The following is a 19687-nucleotide window of genomic DNA, read 5'->3' on the forward strand; positions in this document are numbered from 1 at the left end:
GAATGACCTTTTTAAGCCAGCATTCCCAACATTTGGCATTGCAGAAACAATTGTGTACAATCGCGATATGTCCCTCCGAGTGATCTAAAACTTTAACAAATACTTTCTGCTTTGATTGTGGTGTAGACCCTGCAGTCACCAGCTGCTCCTCTGGGATAGATACGGTTGACCTGAAAGCAATACACCAGCGCCTCTTAATACTGCTCCACAGGTGCCATTGAGAAGAGAACTGAGATTGTTTATGTAAGTGCTGTGAGAGTGTCCAGTAGAGAGTGTGCATGAATGTTCAGTGTGTTTCCTATTTGGAGTGCCCAGCAGTGGTTTCAAAGTATTTCTTCCCATCCTTCAGTGACAAACCAATGAATAGAACTCATCCACCAAGTTGATCATATTATTTTTTTACCTGCCCCATACCTAATACTTAGTAGGTGAAGGCACGTTTTATAAATAGTATACCTCAGAAATCGGTGTCACTGCCTGGTGTTTCAGCACAGTCTGTCTTTTATCTGAACAAGTATTACATGCAGGTGTCATTGTGTTAACGCCTTAAAGCCTCTTCTTGCCAAAAGTGCTTCGTGTGTTTTTATTCCTCATGCATGCACAGATCAAAAGGGATTGGACAGGTAATTTGATTAAATGATTAGATCTCTGCCCCACATTGTAATCTAAGATTAACCTTTCGTCTTAATGACAGTTCATTTTTGCTTCTGAAACAGGCCGTTTTCTAGTCTCTTAAATCTGGGAAATAATCTGCGTTAATGGTCTTTTTAAAAAGGGGCTTTCTGGTATCACGAGGTTCCTTTACCCAGGGACATTTCAAAACAATTGCTTTAAAAAAAAAATAAATAAATAAAAAACAACGAATGAGCTTTCGTGTTTCTCGAATGCCCCTTTTCATTTCCCATCCTCTGAAAATGTTAAAAACATTTTTTTACGTGAAGTCTTATTTCAATTGTACTGACAAGCTTTATTTGGCAATGGCTGGGGTACCCAGTGTTGCCTGTGTCCTGATTGAATGTTATCTCATGTGCCCTGGAGGATGTTGCTCTTGTCCTCTTGTCGGCAAGTCTTGCTTCAGTTTGCTCTGGTGTCTCATGTGCCCTGGAGGATGTTGCTCTTGTCCTCTTGTCGGCAAGACTTGCTTCAGTTTGCTATGGCATCTCATTTGCCCTGGAGTAAGTTGCTCTTGTCCTCGTCCTGGTCGACAAGTCGTGCTGCTGTTTGATGTGTTTCAGAAACTCTTGATATTGATTTTCACTTTGCATCAGATGGATCTTTTCCAAGTGATGTTTGTTTTTTGTGCGGCATGTTTCAGTCACTCAATGGCTTCAGCACATTTGAGAAAATGTCCAAGAAAGATTGATTTGTGCTCTCTTCTCGTGAATGAACGTAAGTAAACGGTAATCTTGCCATTTCCCATATTTGGAGTGGCGTGATAAAAAAAATTGTTTTAATTCCTTTTTTTTAATTCCCTTTAAAAATGCTCCAAAAGATTGTGTAAGCCGCCAGAATGGGAATTTTGCTCATTTGGGGCAGGCCTGCCCAGAGAGCGAACAAGGTTTCTCTCTCGAATTATCTGCAGAGAGCAAAAAAGCCTTGCAACATTCCAGCACAGCGGGAGGCGCTAGCACTCTTCTGCATGGTAATAAGGAAACCAGCGGCGTGGCCGCATCAGCTCGGGGTGGGTAAAAATCTTGTAGCCTCTTCTACCACTGCTTCGCTGCATTCAGTTGACAAAACTCCAAGCACTATGCAAACACACCTATCAGCCTTCTAGAAGCATCTGGATAACAGAGTGGCACAAGTGGGGAAAGCCCCGTGTGAGGCTCCCCATGAAGGTGGGCCCGCGCAAGCTGACAGGCAAACCAATATTGGCTCTCCTACAGGGTGTGTTCATTTAAACACACACTCTGGACATCACCCAATTTCAACTACAGACGAAAGAGTAAAAACTCCCGGGTCCTCAAACAGGTCAGAACTGCCATCTGTGTGCTCACCAAGAGCGTCGCCTGCTAACCTTGTACCTATTGTTAAGCCTGTAGTGACATCCTCTACTATTATTGGATGGGAGACTGATCCTGTTATTTATGAGGCCAAACGCCTGGATCGCTCTGCCCTTTTGCAAGCATTTAGACCAATGCCTGCATTGCGCACTTTGCATTCAGACGATATAGAATGGGTTACTCTTCCTCACATTCATAACCATCAGATGGTGTGCAAAGTCCAATCCATCATCATCACAGATCTAGTGTGGATTGTCCCCCGTGATTTTTGATTCTATCGACGATGCAATCTGTTTTAATGAAACTCCCTTACCTCTCCCCAGCCAGCCTTCACTAAACAATCGTGGCTTAGATGCCCAGGGCGAGTTGAAAACTGCAGTAATTGCACATCTTGTTTCTTTGTCAAATATCAGTAAAGATTGTTCGTGGCTGACATCATTGGCTTCTACCTTAAATTCCGCCATGGACAATGTTCCCACGCAATAAATCTGACTCCTTGACGATTCTGTCTTGGAATTCATGTGGATTTAACAATTTACACACGTGGTTCAATAACACTCCTTCATCAGTAAAATGTGAAATACTCCTATGCCAAGAAACGATGTCTGTACAAAAGCTTCTGCTGCCTGGCTTCACTGTGCATCAAGTGTTGGCAGAACGAGGTTTGAGGGGGCGTCCGTATGGTGGAGTGGCCATTTGTGTGAACACCAATCTGAATATTAGTACTCAGGTTGTTTATACAACTACAGCATTTTTAGCTGTGTTAATCTTTTTCACTGAGTCCCTCCTCGACTTGTATCACAATCCTGTTCAATCGAAGATAGCAAGTATATTTAAGGAACTCGAAGAGCTGTTTGTAGTATTGACCAAGCATCCAGCTTGTCGAATGGTGATGGGTGGGGATTTTAATGCTTTATGTTTGGAATTGCACGATCACAGTGCAGTTGATGATTCCCTTTCCCCAGCATCACACAGAGGCCAATTATGGCAGGAACATTTAGCATTATGGGATTTTGCTTATGTTCCCTTCCATTCTATGTGTCCCTGCTTTACATGGAGGAGGGGTTCTATCTTTTCGTGTATTGATCATTATGCCATGTCAGCAAACCTACAGTCCCGGTGTAGTAAAATTGAGACAATCGAGCCTGGCCTAGCGGACCACCTTATTATCCAACTGTTTATTGATGTTACTGCTAGGAGATTAAACCACAATGAAAACCAAATATTCCTGGGAGGTGATCGCCCTGGATTCTCCATTAGATGGAGTAACAGGCTTTGTGACCAGATCAATGCCTCAATTGGCGCCCGGCTTGTTTGTTATGATGGTTTTGGTAAGCTCTATTCGTCTGTGAAAATGGAAGCCAAGTGGTATTTGAACGTGATAGCAAGTGTGATGGCCAACATCCGAAATGAAAATAATAGCTGGTGGAATATAAAGATAGACCCTGGTTGTATGGAAATCCAACTTGCTAAACGTATCAAAAACGCTACATTGCGTAAACTTAAGAGTGCATGGTGCCCATTGGAAGAGTATTTGAAGGAGAAAAAGAGGATTTGCAACGCCTATCGTAATAAGTGCATGAATTTGAAACGTCATTTACATAATCTGTCCAATCAGAAGATGCTGGCTTCATTATGCCGTAATGATGGATGCACAACCTGGGCCATCCTCGGGGCTGATTCTTATACCTTGAGCACAAATCAGGCCTCCATGATAGCCGCAGACACCTGGCTGAAGTTCTTCAAGCGTAAATTTGCCCTCCTCTCTATGTTCGTCAACATTAATACAAAGAAATTGAAAATTCCAACTCAACCTTTACCAAAATGGACCATTCAGGATATTGAATGTCCCATTCATGCCGTAAAATATTCCAAAGCTGCAGGCCCTGATGGCATCCCCCCCATGCGTGATTAAGCGTAATCCTCTGCTTTGGGCTAGGATTTTAAAGTGTCAATTTGATAACATTTTAGCAACGCTTGACATTCCCCCTTCTTGCTTATGTTCAATAATTGTCCCGCTACATAAAAAGGGTCCAAGAAACAACCCAGCCAACTTTCGGCCCATCGCCCTCATAGATGCTGCGGCCAAAGTATTTGAAATCTTACTGCTTCGTGACCTCCATGCCCATTTGAAGCAATATAACATTCTCTCACGCTTCCAAATTGGGTTTCGGGCTCAGATGGGGACACCATTAAAAGCAACATTAATGGCCCATCTGCTTGCCAAAGCAAAGGTTCCCGATTCTGGGCCATTATACATGGCATCTACAGACAAAATCCTGCTTAAAGTAGCATCGCTCACCCACAAATGCCTGAATAATGCTGCCCCACGCTATCTGGCAGTCAGAATATGCAAACACACCCCCATCAGACCCACCAGAACCTCCAATGCTAATCTGCTCACTGTCCCCAGGTTTAAACGCACCAAAATGGGTGGCAACAGCTTCCAAGTGAAAGCACCTCAACACTGGAACTCCTTACCACCATCGCTCAGAACTCCCCAATCTTACTCACTTTTTAGACGCAACTACATCCATTGGTTAAAGAACACGAACCATTAACACCTCTAACACCACACGGCTGCTCTCCGCGTTGCATGCTTTAAGTAAATCTGTAAATTTGTAATATTAAATTTGTAAATATTTGTAATTCTTTAAATATATTTACTGCATTATCTCCTGTCAACTGTACACATGTTCCTTCATTGTCACACTGTAATTATGTAATGTAAAGTATAAGCAACCTGTAACCAAGCTTTGAATCACCTTGCTGCTCATGCGCCCTCATACCCTCGGATCTGGTGCGCAATACAAATGAATAAACTAAACTAAACTATTGATCCGACAGCCGCCTTCGATTGTGTGGTTCGGGGGCTGCTTTGGCAAAAAATGTTGCTGATGGGTATTTCCTTGCACATTATTTTTCTAATTGTAAAATTGCATGAAAACGCTGCTTACTACGTTAGGGTTAATCACACAGGCGCAACCACCAATGCCATCCCTATTGGGGTGGGGGTCAAGCAGGGGTACAACTTGCCGGCCACCTTATTTGATCTGTATTTATGTGGCATTAACGAAAATTGAGCGTAGAAAAATCCCATATCTTTATATTTAAGAACCTCAAGAGACGTCAGTGTACTTGGAAATGGACAATCGAAAGCATTCCTATTGAAAAAGCATCCACAATCAGATATTTAGGCTATTCAACCTCCGATTCCACTGCAGTCACCACGTGGAAAGAAGTCCTAAATGCAAAGTCCAAAGTTCTTGCCACACAAATGCGCGTGGTTTTCACAAAATATTGTACATTTTCCTTACTTCCACTTTTCGAATTCAATACCCTCAAAGTTGAGTCAATACTATTGTATGCTTTGGACATGTGCCTAGCAGACATTGACCAATTTCTTGACCAGCTTCAGGGAGGCTTATGGAAAGGTGTGTTGCGCTTAGCCAAGCCCTTGCTCAATGTGGTATTAAGACAGGAGTTGGGTCTGACCTTTTTGTCCGCCCGATACAATTGGCGCCAATTGTCAAATTTATGAAAGATGCTATTTCCTCCCAAAATATACAAAGATCTGCGCTTAATGATAGTTGCTGCCAATCCGCCGTCCGCTGAAAAATATTACAACAAAATGGTGGCGTTAATTGCTGAATTAGCTCTAACTCCCGCCGACTTGGAGTTCCGGCAAGCGCATGTAAAACTCCGTCTTTTTGCACACGATTAGTGTAAAACCTTAAATATCATCGAGACATTGAAGAATTACAGATTACCGCATAAAGCAATTTCCATGTCACAAAGCAAGAGACTCATATTTGAGGTGCAAATTAAATCAATTGCTAACATTGGAAAGAATTAAGAGTTGGGCAACATACACCTCCCTCAACATCGGGTATGGGTGTAGATTCTGCAAGGATGATAGCCAGCATGAATCCACAAAGCATTTGGTCATCTATTGTGCACATTTTGAAAAAGCTTGCCTTGCAGCATTTGGAACTGACAGAGTGGGCGATCTGGTAGCTTAAAGGGAATGTCTCTGGCTCTCATGTATGTGGGGTAATAGCACCAAAGCCATTCTACTGCTCACGAGGTTCTTGAGCATCCTAAATTTGGAATTGGAAAATAAATTCCTGACTGATGCTTAAAGTTGTTCTTCCTCAGCGTATTAAGCGTATAGAAAGACATGGCTATTTGTTTGGTTCTATATGAATTTCATCTGAACTAATGCATCTTGGAGTTGTGGTTCGCGACAAGAATTATTAATCAAAATGTTCCTTGTGTTGTACCTGAAGCATATGGCAACAGAGAATCTCTTGCCCTCAGAGTGGACGAATTATGGCCTAGGCTGTTTCTTTCTCGCTATGTGATTGTTGTTTTAATTGTGGATGCCATTATGTTTAAATATTTTATTTTACAATATATGTAATGTGTTTCTGTTTTTTTTTTTCTTTCTTTTTTATTATGGAATGAGAAATGTAAATGGAATGAGAAATGTAAATGAAATGTTGTAAAAGTTTGTTGATCAAACTATAAACGCTTGAAATTAAAAAAAAATGTTTAAAAAAATGTTTTAAACACTTTCGACCTCTATACAGTAGAAATACATTTCAAAGGAATAACCTGCCTCCTTCTAGTACCTACTGTAGTAAATTGGGGTGAGCATCAGTAAATGAGTGTCTACAGAGTACATTTTTTGCATCCAAACATAGACTACAATCTTGCTCCAAACAAAAGAGGAATCCATGCAAAATTTGGTAGATGTGTGGATTTGTATAGCCGGACAAACATAAATACACACACTTATACATACATTCCGCTTTATATATAAAGATTATAAGAGGGTCAGAACTTGACAGTGGGAAGTGACTGTGTTGGCTGGGAGGAGGATGTAGTATTAGAATAGATTTGTGGAAACATCCATGCCCACACAGGCCGGGGCTTCAGATATAAGCCCTGGTCACACGGCAGGCACAGCTCCAATAAAGACACAGAGTTGCCGCTTCCTGGGTCTCTGCTGCAGTGCCCGTATGTGCATGCAGAGCCCCCTTTTATTGGCACGAGTCATGAATCGTATTCTTAAAGGGGCAACACGCCCCAGTTAAAAGGGCGACACACAACACTCCTCCTTTATTATAACAAAACCAACAGTAACAATGGCCCTGAAACCGAGCCCACAACTTTGGTGCATTCCAGTCCGCATACCCATACTATCATGTATCAAACCACAGCAAACTATGGTGCTTTCCAGTCCACGCACCCCTTGATGCCCAGCGGCCCTATATACCTGGATCAAACTGCCCTGCCTGGGGAGTCATGCTACGGTCGTCCTGCCTTCGCCAGAGGCGCCCCTGGCCACTTGTATTGCTGCAGGACAGGAAGAACTCCTCCTTCCTTCGTCATCCTACGCGTAGTCAACCTGCCTCCTCTGGTCCTCTGCCACCTGGGCCGCAGCTGTTCTGGGCGGCTTCCTCCCTGTAGCTTGTTTCATTTCCTCCCTTCACCCACTCCCTGCTGCCGGCTCCACTGGGCTGGCAGTTGATGGGGCTGGGCAGACCCGTGCAAAATGATCTTCTTTTCCGCACCTCTCGCATGTATCTCCTTTGGCTGGGCACTCATGTGCATGCAGCAGGCCCCATCCACACTGAGGGCATAAAGTGGCACACGTCTCCTTTCGTGGCCACTCCCCTTTTCTTGCTGGCTTATTTCCTTGCCATTTGCCCACGACACACACATCCTCCAATTTCACACGTTACATGGGGGCTTCCAACTTGAGCTGCTGCCTGGAGATGTGCATGGCCTAGGCACGTACCTCCTCCAACTCCAGGGCATGGTCCAGTTCGAGGATTCGGTCTAGACCTAGCCCTAGCTCCCTGAGGACCTGCGTCCGCAGCTTGGTAGAGCTACAGCCATGAATTATCTGAGCCCTGACCTCATCCTCAAAGTTGCCCAGAGCGCAGGACAACGCGATGCCCTGAAACTTGCCATGAAATGCATCTAGGCTCTCCCCTTCCTCTTGTCTCGTGCATCTCATCCTATTCATAATCCCAGTTGATCATGGGCATAAAGTACTTGTTCAGTGTGGCAATGGCTGCGGCATACGATTGGTCCCTGGGCCGCAAAGTCTTAAACAATTTTTGCACTTCTGGGCCCGCTGAATAGAGCAGAGTTGGCCGTTTTGCCCTTTCCTTAATCTTGACTGCCTCAAAATACAGATTGAGGTTCTCCACCCACGACGTCCACCAGGGTTCTAGACTGGCAGGTGCTCCGACACCATCAAAGGCCTACGGTGGCGCAAGCTGTCCATTCTGCCTATACGCACCTTAGGCGTCATTCTTCTCATCCCCCATGATGGGCACGTGACGTTGCACAGTATGTTGTCACAAGGGAATGGGCACCTGACGTTGCACAGTTCGTTGTCACAAGGAATGGGCATCTGACGTTGCACAGTCGGCCACTAAAAAGGGTACACAAGCACGCCCTGGGGACCCGCTACCCTTCTGGGTTTCCTCACCAGTGACCACTTCCTCCGGTTGTTCCTGCAACGCCCTGCTGCCCAGATCCAGTGCTACAGTGGGTGGGGGTCTTCACTCCCTCTGGGTTGCACCAATACAGAGCACAGAGGAACACCCCCCTGGGGGCGGTTAGGGGCTGTCGGGGGCTGTCCTTGTACACCTGCACTGTGTACACCAACTGATGAATGCCGGCCCTCACATGATGGTTGCTCCGTGTGCATGAAATATGGGATACAGGCCCTCATGTGACTTCTGCACCGTATGCAGCTAACGAGGGATGCAGGCCCTGCATGTCTTTTCCTCCTTATTCCGGGGACTGCTAGCAGCGCCTATCAAAACTCCACTATGGAGCTCGTATCTCTCGGGAGATGGGTGCGCACACACGCGGCTTCTCTTGGCTCCTCTTCACAAGGAGACGCTGGCAGCTGCCCGCCACGCCACAGCGCACACCTGGATTCACCACCGGTGGGCCCGGTAGTCCCCAGGCCACGCCCCCTCTGTGTTTGCAGCTGACGCTGCCTCCTCATATTCGCGGCCGACGCCGCGTCTCTTCCCGCGCACCGTCCCTCCTTAGCTCTCTGGGAGGGAGGAAAAAAGAGAGTTAAAAAAAGAACCACACAGACCCCTCGCAGGGCCCACCAAAATACGCCGGACAGCCACGGCGGTCAGGCGTTCTCCTCCTCCACGAGCGGCAGATGCCGCTGCCTACCACAGGGAATGGGGGCCCGACCTGCTCGTCACCAATATGGTGTCCCGCTCACGGGACACCGGAGTGGGACACACTAGATGCCGGGATCCCCCGGACCATCAGCAAGGCTGCGATCACGCAGCGGACCAGACCGCAGGGGGCACCCTGCTGGGGTCTGGAGCACCAGATCAAGCACTGGTGCTGGGGGCACCTAGCAACGTTGGCCTCGGCTCTGTGGGGACACAGGCCGGGGCTTCAGGTATAGGCCGTGGCCGCCCGGCAGGCACACCTCCAATAAAGATGCAGAGTTGCTGCTTCCAGGGTCTCTGCTGCAGTGCCCCTACGTGCATTCAGAGTCCCCTTTTATTGGCACGAATCATGACAAAGTCATGATTCATATTCTTTAAGGGGCAACACGCCCAGGTTAAAGGGGCGACATACAACAGTAACCTCCCATTTTTTCTTTTTTTTTTTTGCCTCCTCTGCTTGTCTGTGGCAGAGGATTCTAAATACCACATTAGATGGGTCATTGGAAAAGGGACTGATGGACAAGTTTACCAGTGCCTACTCTTGTTAGCTGTATATCCTTGGACCTTCCTCTCCGACTTCCATGCATAATGGCTTTCAAGATGACAGAGAAAAGGTGCAGAAGCTACATATCTACCAATAATCTCTGTGTGCTACTCACAGCTGTCACTTCACAAAACTGCTCTCTTTAGCTTGGCCTGCCAACATAGCTGGAAATGTTGGAAATAGACAGGAACCCACTATTTGGGATGCATCATTCCATTGCTCCCTAGTAAGGACAAGCTCCACAGGCACCAGAAATGGGAAATACATCAAGCGGCTGCTGACTCGGAGAATAGACATGAGTACCGTGACAACGGTATGACATGGTATCAGCAGAGAGTAGGTTTCAGGGCAATGCTGGTCCGTGGCCTGAATCTTCAACCAAGGCAACATAACCCTATTGTTCACAGAACCCACATAGACACTTGTGGCCAGGGGGTGTTCTTGTGGAAGAATCATCTCTCCCTGACAGCATAATTTGGCTTCTCTACATTTATTTCTCTCATTTGTGCATTTTGTTTTAGCTTTATATAGTTCTAACGCATCACTTGTGTCCACTTCAGAGCCTTTTTCATTGTAGTTTTCGTTCCACTTTTTATTCCATTTTAACACTCATGTTATTTATGGTGACCACACGGGGAGAGGATGTGATGTTTTGGTATTTCATCCAATGGTTTGTACTATAATTAAACACAATCATGTTAAGTACTGGAGATGTAGGTTAATTATTAACATTCATTTACTTTATTAACAGGTCACGTTATTGCTACCTCTGTCTTTTCAATAAGACCAAATGAAAAGGAAGATATAAACCTCTACGACCACACCACCTCTGAGAGAGGACACGCTATCAATCATTCCCCCGGTAAGTGGAGAGTTATGTAGGACTATAGTGGGGGACCCTAAAGGTATGCTAATACTATATTTTCAATGTAGCCATCGCATATTGACATTTTTGTAAACATTCGCCCAAGTATGTGGGTGAACAAAACATGTGCATTTTCACAGGGTCTAATAATATAAGTGAAGCTGGGGATTTGACTGGAATCAACGCTCTTCTACATCCCCAGCTTCCCAGATTGTTCCAGTTTGAAGTCACAGGCAGACTCTCTGACATTTGTCAGTAAAGAAAACAGCAGTGTAAACCTATTATCGAGGCCAAAGCTGCTTACTACTATTGCCGAAGCCTCTAAAGGGAGCAAAGCCCTCTTTGAAGTAGTAAAGCACTGTACCAAAACCTCAACAACTGCAAGGTGCCAGCGCCTCGGGAATTGATGCCATGGAATCGGCACTGCCCATCTGAAACAAATTCTCTCCTCTCTCGCCCAAACTGCCTAAAAGCAATCGCCTACCTCAAACCTACCTCCTACTCTGACGAAATAATCCTGGGCTCCATCATTAAGAACATGGATGAGTCTGGCACTCAATGCACTCCTCAACATCATTAATTGCCTCCCTTACACAAGGGTAATTTCCAAATACCCTAAAGACTGATCTCACCCGACATCCTTTGAAAAAGCAACCCTAGACTTAGACGACCTGGCGAAGTACCAGCCCATTACGAACCTCCCGTTTATTGTCAAACTCTTGGAAAATGTAGTTGCTACACAACTACTCGCCAGAATCTAACAACTGCACCTCCTAAATGACTATCAATCAGGGTTCCGCCCCAAATGTAGCATCCAGATAGCCACCATCCAGGTGATAGATGATGCCCTCCCAATCATGGATAAGGGTGACTTATGCCGCCTCCTGGACCTCCCACCCTCATTCAACACTGTCGAGCACTGCATTCACCTCTCCCTCCTTGCAGAAAGGATAAGACTTTCTGGAACTGTTCTGAATTGGTTCACCTCCTATGCCTCGGGCAGACATCAGACTATTCAGATGAAACTGTTGCATTCTAATGACTCCCTGTGTCCTGCAGAATCCATAATGCTCAATCCTCTCACCAATCCTTTTTAACCTTTACATGGAGCCTCTAGGCTGTGACGAATCCAGGGAGGTCATCACTGCTCCCTTAGATGGAGCCCCTTCCCATGAGGCCTGTGGGTGGTACTCGGCGGGTGGATCTCTTAAGAGGGGAAACCCCCTATGGGACCAGTGTCAACTATTGTGGGAGAACACGGTATCCACCTGACGCCTACAACACTCCTTCACCCCCACTCTCTCTACCCCTACCCTCCTATCCCATATACTTTAAGATTCCCAAAGTAGAAAGGACTGGGACGAGGAAGAATAATGGTGGCTATCATGAAGATACAGTCCAAGAAACTGTGACGAGGAAGAGGTGCGGATCCGCAGGGATCACTCAAATGAACTTACATGAATGGTCTAGTCTTCAACAACACACCTTACTGGTTACCGACATAAAAACTAATGATGGACTGACCCGAGTGTCAGATGCTCTGGTGAGAAACTGTGAGAGGGACCTGTATTCAATGAGGAAAGCAGCAGGAGCAGACCCAGGCATTGAGACACTGAAGTGGCGGTCTCCACCGGACACGCCGAGCGAACAGAGAGGCAGGCTGGGGAAAGCAGCACAGCTGAAAGAAAAAAACGCCAAACAGGTTTAGAAGCGGTGGAACCGCTGCAGCAGGCAGAGAAGAGGCCCAGAGCTCTGGCAAAGTAGAGAAAAACATGGGGAAACCCACAACCTACTGGAGGGCTGCTGCCAAGCCCCTAAAGGTATTTGGGTTGCTGAGCCTATGGTTGGGGGGGGGGGGCAGGGTCCCCAGAGGATAGAGAAAACCCTGAAACCAACAATGTATGGAAAGTGGGGGAAAGAGGATAATACCTACGGGACAGAAAGAGAGACATTATCACAATACTGTAACAAGGGAAATAGGGCTTGGGACCCTGTGAGGGCTCAGAAATGCAAGGCAGACAACTTGGTAAAGGTTTTTCACAAGTAGCCATTTTATTAACTCAAAAGGGTGTGTCAAACGCCTCACTGTCACTACCGTAAAGAGGATTTCCCTGCCTATCAAAATAAGACTAAAGGAAAACACTATTATAAAAGGAATAGGTTGGGGGCGTGGCCAGAGCTCATGGAGTGAGGCAGCAGCAGCGTTGAGCTCCCGTCCTGATTTGTACATTGATCCTTATACTTGCTACCAAAGGCAATCATTCTGGCAAATAACCACAACGACAGTTAAAACAAGTGCCGCAGTGCCTTCGGGGCGAAGACCCGAAGAAAATCGGAGCCTGCACACTCCGAAATGAGGTCTACGAACGAGCTCCCGGGGTCCCACTGTAATGGCGGCCTAAGCGGAGTCGAGGACTGCAGCGGGGGAGGAGCTAACCCAGACGCTGGAGGCCTGAGGCTCGCCGGATGGTGGAAGCTGGCGCAGACTGCCACGTTTCAGATCCGCGGACCGCTGACACCGAGAGACCAAGGAGGGCACAGCGGTCTTCTGAAATAGAAGTACGGAGGCGCCACTCCGCATTGAGCCCGCCGCAGCCCCGCCTAGCTGACCGCATAGGAGATAGAAGTACGGCAGTGCTGCCGTGCGACGGACCTGCTACAGCCCTCCCCCAGCTGCCGCATCGAGGGAGATGCCGGCCCGGCAAAACACAGAGACACCATGGGGGTAAGGAACGACACACCATCCTCCCCCTGCAGCATCTGTGCAATCTGATAGTTCCCCGCGCGGACGAAGAACGGGACCATATCAAGGTCCGCGATATACGCGGGATAGCAGGAGTCCCCGCCAGAGCATACACATGGCTAAACTTAAGCGCTGGAGCCCGGATACACTCGCAGACAAAGGCCTGAGGGTGCGCCGTAGGAGCACTGAAAAAGCTTTCGACTGAGGCACTGTACGCACCCCCAGGAACAGCTCCCCACTTGATGGGCCCCATCTGCTAGGCCGCAGGGGTCCCAGGAAAACAATAGCTGGCCCAGATGTTGGGGAGCAGGAAGGGAACCTGATACCCTACTACGCAGTGAGGTGGCAGGAAGTCCCAACGAAGTGCAGTGCCTGAGGTGAGCTTCGACGCACTGGGTACTGGAGGCCACAAGTCATAGGCATCCAGGTAATACAAGGCCTGACATCTGGGCAGCGGACCAACACTAAAACGTGGGAGAAGGGGCTTGTTACGACATGCCAAGGGTCCCCTTGCAAAACAACGGGCTGAGCCAGAACCTGCTGGAATAACCCATGCAACGCAGCTCAAGATGTCCTCCTCACAAAGCAAGAATAAAACGGCGACAATAATGGACTCCTTTTCGGTGACAAGACCCAAATATCAACTCCAACATGAAACTACCACGCAAACGCTACCACCCCCACCCGAGGACGAACCTAAAACACTCAGGTACTGCATGCTATTGCGGCACTCCAGACATTTATCGAGACCAAAATAGGCGAATTCAAAGCTGACATGCAGCTCATGCGCCAAGATGCCTGCAATCTTACAGAAAGGGTGAGCAAAGTGGAGCTGAATTTACAGGACACCACAGATACCGCCACAGACTTGAAAACCAAGGTAAACGAGCTAGAAAGGCAAGTTGCACGACTAGAGGCGAGATTGGAGGAGGCAGAGGGGAGGGCTTGCCGCAATAATATACGTATACGAGGAACTCCGGAAGAAATGGAGGGAACCAACCCAACAGAATACGTAGAGTCCATGATACTGCAGGAGATTGGGCCCAGCAAGCTCACACAGAGATTCTCAGTCGAGAGAGCCCATCGATCTCTACAAAAAAGACCCCCACCAGGATCACACCCACACCCAATGATCGCGAAGATTCTAAATTTTCGTGACAGAGAGACGATACTTAAATGAGAGAGAGAGAGAGAGAGAGAGAGAGAGAGAGAAAAAAAGGGGGAGGTGAGATCAAACCGAATGACTCCAAGATCATAATGTATCCTGATTATACCCCCAATGTGCAACGAGCTGTCATGATGCCTACCCCCGGGGACCCAGGCCAAGTCCAGCAACCCTGGAAGCAGGCATCAAGTTATTCCAAGCAAGCCCAACAACCCCTGCTAGGGGCTATTTGGGTGCAGTCCTGGCGGCTATGGCGCAAGGCTCATATGGAGAGTCAGTCCTGGCGCCATAGGCGCCAGGCTCATAGATTAAAACTTACCTGATGCAGACGATGCTGCAAACTTACCTGATGCAGACCATGCTGCAAGAGCTCCAAGCCAAAAGAGGCTTGGAAGGGACTACTTTACCTAGGGATTATTTTTTTACTCGGGTGGGGCTGGGGAGGAATATTTACCTGGGACTACTTTGAAGGCTATTTAAACCACGCCCGAAGAGCAGCACACGCTTCGCGTTATTCTGCATACAGCAGCGTAACGCTCACCGTGCCTGCAAGTCTGCATCCAGTCTTCTGCCACGCCCGCCTTGAGTCTGGAGCTCCTAGAAAAAGGGAGAAAGAAGGAGAAAAGGTTAGAACAAGAGCAATACCTTTTTGATCCTTACCTGAATTCCCGATCCATCGCGCCTTCGAGCTGGAAGAAAGAAGTTATTTTATGCGCGTCGCCTCACCTGCTGCAGCGCTGCGCTGAACTCACCGGCCTTCGCAGCATCTTCACATTCCACCGCATCCTTCTGCATGTTCCCGCCGCACTCCGGCACCTAAGGGGAAGACAAGAACAGCAAGGTGAGCCAAGGGAATACACAGAGGCAATATTAGTTACCCCCCATAGATTTACCTGATTTTACCACGGGTTGGCGCAGCTTGCAGTGCATCCTCACCGAACCCCAGCCCCTAAGGGGAAACAAAAGGACAGCAAGGTGAAACAAAGGGACAAACAAGGGGAAACCTCCTCACCACAATAGACTTACAACTGTGTTGGATAATACAAATACTTACCTGAATATTACCGGTTGCCACAAGGAACTCTTCGCTAGGGTCAAGCTGCAACCTGCAAGGAATCGGACAGAGTGAAAGTCAGACATTTGAACTCTTACGAACTACATACTTACGGCGTTTTGCCGGGAATCTCAGAGTCAATATTGTTCTGGAACTCACCAATTCCTTCGAGCCAGTGAAGCAACTGGTTATCTACGCGCCCCTGCGCTCAATGCAGGATGGAGAGCTCATCTTTCCAAACCATCAGGTGAGACTATAAGAGGGGACATCAAAGGTGATCAGTGGGGAGAACAGTGGGAGTGGGGGGGGGGGGGTTAACGCTCAACTCCACGGGTGGTTAATTCCCTTTCTCCATTTGCAGAAGAATATTCCTACGGGCCAAGCAAACAAAGCTAGGTGGGCCAGTCCAGTCCGTCATCTCTGCACTACGCGTCACATTGGTGGAGACCGCAGCTGTCCAGTTCAGATCGACGCCCCTGTGGGAGCCAGGTGAGCGTAACATGAGCCAGGAATTCATTCATACCAATTAAAGCTAGATTACGAAAACTTAATCTCAAATACATGCTCCTATACCCCTCACGCCTCAAGATACTCTACAAAGGGAAAGCGGTTTTCATGGAAACTTCGGCTGCAGCCAACTTGTGGCTGGAGCACAACAACGTAGCCGAAGGCAATGAACGCACCTCAGGGGCCGAATGACTAAGCAGGAATCACGAATCCTACGAATGAAACCGCATCAAGTCATAAGACCAGAACATTGCACCTAAAAGGTGATCCTCTGCTAAGTAGACAGAATGCGCTCCTACGGATGGGAGCTCAGATGATCACACATGGGCACTGCTACAACCCACCCCATCGTAACCTGTGCCGGCCTGTTGCCAGCACTACATCCGCATCTCATGACCTGGATAGGCCAACGGGATGCGGAAGCCCCCAAGCGTTACCCTCACAATGCAACTGCTGGGGGCAGTTCACAGTTGTTATATGTTGTTAATTCACTTATTCGAGTGGAAGTTGAAACAGTTAATAAGTCTCCAGGATCTAAAGTAATTCCATTAACAAGGGCACGGGAGGGAGTGGGGGATGCATCAACGCTGGTCAACCAAGAGGGGAGGCGTCCAGATACATGGCCAACACGTGGGCGAACTGGGTCAGCTGGAAGCGAACACTAGAACTTTTTCTTGTACTAACATGGCCACACGCATCAAGGTTGTTACCTGGAACGTGAGAGGTCTGGGTACCTACCTCCGTCGCAATAGGATTAAATCCTACCTCCATAGGAAGAAGATAGGACTGGCCCTTCTACAGGAAACCCACCTAACGAAGGAGTCCATTGCAACGCTTCAAACACACTGGGGCGGGCAGGGGTTTGGAGCCACATACGCCAGAGGGGTGTTCACATGGATTAGCCCCCAAATCCCCTTCCAACTCAACAGGGCTGAATCAGATCCAGAAGGAAGGTATGTGATATTGTGGGGCCATATTGAGCAAACTTAAATATGCATTGTGAACTCATACCTTCCCAAAAACAACATACCAGCGCATTTAGATCTGATGTATGCCAAGGTCACGCAGTACAGGAATGGATTCTTTATCTGGGGGGGAGACTTCAACTGTGTCAGCAACCCAGAACTAAACGGGTCCACCCCTATCCCCGGAGGCCCGCCAGCATCCACCATGGCGCTAAATACCATGCTGAACCGCCTAGACTTGGTGGACATCTGGCGGGAGCTACACCCAAGCGACCGGGGTTACTCCTTCTATTCGTCTCCACATAACAGCACACAAGGATCGACTACATTTTCACTGGTAGAGAAAACCTCCCCCAGATCAATACGGCACGACACTTGGGCCGGACCATCTCTGATCACTCACCGTTAACAATAGAATGGAGCACCGCAGGACCCAGATCTCCAATACCCACATGGAGGAAGCCTACAGAAGCACTAAAAGACCCAGCATTCAGAGACGACCTCAGGGAATCCCTAGAAAACTATATAACAGAAAACACAAATAGCGTTGATCACCTAAGTACTTTATGGGATGCCCTGAAAGTAGTTATACGAGGAGAAATCATAGCAAAGGCAGGGGGAAGTAGGAAGCACCTAAGAACTGAACTAGAACAATCGGAAAACGAAATAGAACAGCTGGAATCTGGCACCCGAGATTCCCAGCAAGAAGAAGACAAGCTCGAGCAAATCAGATCTGAATGCAGAAAGGCTTGGGACAGGCTAGCCAAGTTTGACTACACCACCAGGACCAACAGGGCACACACTCCGGCAGACAAACCCAGTAGACTACTAGCCTGGCTGTGCAGAATAGAACATCCCAGGTACCCAACCATAGCCTTGAAAGGCGCAGATGGCACGCTATATCAGACCCAAAAGGGCATCAATGACACCTTCAAGCAATTTTACGCCCAGCTGTACTGCCACGTCGCCCAGGTGCCCCCAGGCATGATTTCAGACACCCTGGAAGAAATAGAACTGCCTAAACTATCGCCCACACACAGAGAAGCCCTTGACGCAGACATCACCAAGGACGATATAACTGAAGCGATCAAGTCCCTGGCCACGTGCAAAGCCGCGGGTAGCGATGGGCTACCCACCGAATTTTACAAGACTTACGAACCTGAGTTAACCCCGCTGCTGCATGAGGTTTTTCAGGAGGCTTACGAACTGGGGATTCTGCCCGAGAGTATGCGGGAAACGCTGGTGATCTCAATGCTCAAACCCAATAAACCTGCTGGAGATTGTGACTCCTACCCCCTACTTGCAATGCTCAATTACGACGTCAAAATACTGACAATGATCCTAGCCACGTGGCTTTCCAGGGTAATAGGAGGAGTAGTGCACCCAGACCAAAATGGCTTTGTGCCAAGCCATAACACCACCGCCAATCTCCGCAGGCTCCAACATGTCATGTCCCAGGCCAACCTAGACGGAGGGTCTTACGCTCTGCTTTCCTTGGATGCCATTAAGGCGTTTGATTCCATGTTGTGTGAGTGGCTGCTGGCGGTTCTCCGGGAATTCGGCTTTGGAGAGAAATTCATTAGATGGGTCAAAGTCCTCTATACCAAACCAAAGGCACAAGTAAAATCCGGACGGCTTATCTCTGCAGCGTGGGACATACAAAGGGGCACTAGGCAGGGTTGCACACTCTCCCCCATGCTCTACATACTTGGGCTTGAACCTATTGCCATCTATTTCAGAAAACAATTTTTTGATGCTGGTATACGACTGGATGGGATAGATCACATAATATCCCTGTACGTGGATGATGTCCTCCTCTATGTAAGAGACCCGCACCTGAACGTCCCGACCATGCTGGAGGTCCTCGGCAACTTTGACAAAGTATCGGGTATACAATTCAGCAGAAGTAAATCCTGCCTCTTTCCACTGGGAGGCCTCAAAAACAAAAACATAGATGACCTACCTTCATTGGAGGTGAGATGGCACCTCACCACATTCCGCTATCTTGGAGTCAACATATACCACACACCTGAGCTCATGCACGAAAACAACACAGTGGCAGCGTTGCCCCCCCTACGCAAGTCGATAGGGTTCTGGTCCCGACTTCCCCTGTCCATGATGGGAAGGGCGTCCATCATCAAAATGATTGTTCTCCCTAGATTCCTTTACGGATTCCAAAATGTGTTCCATTATATCAAAGCTCCCGTTTTCCACCTACTAGAGACGATACTTAAGGACTTCTTATGGGGAAAAGGCAGACACAAGTTGGCACTATCCACATTAACCCTTCCGCACAGACAAGGCAGCATTCAACTCTCTGCTCTGAAGAAGTATTATCTGGCAGCCGAGCTCAGCTTCGTAGCCAAATGGTTGGCTGATGAAGTCACCCCGGGAACGGCACTACTGGAGAACCCAATTGCTCCAATCCGACTGAAGGAACTCTGGGCACCCCAACACCTCCCAAGTGAAATGCCCTTTTTAGCCACCCTGGGAAAGCAAATAAGGCACAGAAAAAAATCGCTTCTCCACCTGAAGCACACATATACTCCGGACATTCCGCTTCTTTCCAACCTGTGCCAGAACAGTGTCGACCTAGCAACCATCAGATACTGGGA

The 19687-nt window shown here is 47.8% G+C and overlaps 1 protein-coding gene across 4 annotated transcripts in view; it reads left to right on the forward strand.

Moving 5' to 3' along the window:
• Positions 1-19687, forward strand: part of LOC138510525 (zinc finger protein 813-like) — a 304868-nt gene that overhangs the window by 148184 nt on the left and 136997 nt on the right. For all 4 annotated transcript variants that reach the window (XM_069626241.1, XM_069626242.1, XM_069626243.1 and 1 more), the window contains exon 4: positions 10525-10635. In XM_069626241.1, the coding sequence (XP_069482342.1) occupies positions 10525-10635 (111 nt within the window). The remainder of the gene's footprint in view (positions 1-10524; positions 10636-19687) is intronic.

The sequence above is a fragment of the Ambystoma mexicanum genome, chromosome 6p (genome assembly GCF_040938575.1).
Source record: "Ambystoma mexicanum isolate Mex_15411 chromosome 6p, UKY_AmexF1_1, whole genome shotgun sequence".
Classification (NCBI taxonomy): domain Eukaryota; kingdom Metazoa; phylum Chordata; class Amphibia; order Caudata; family Ambystomatidae; genus Ambystoma; species Ambystoma mexicanum.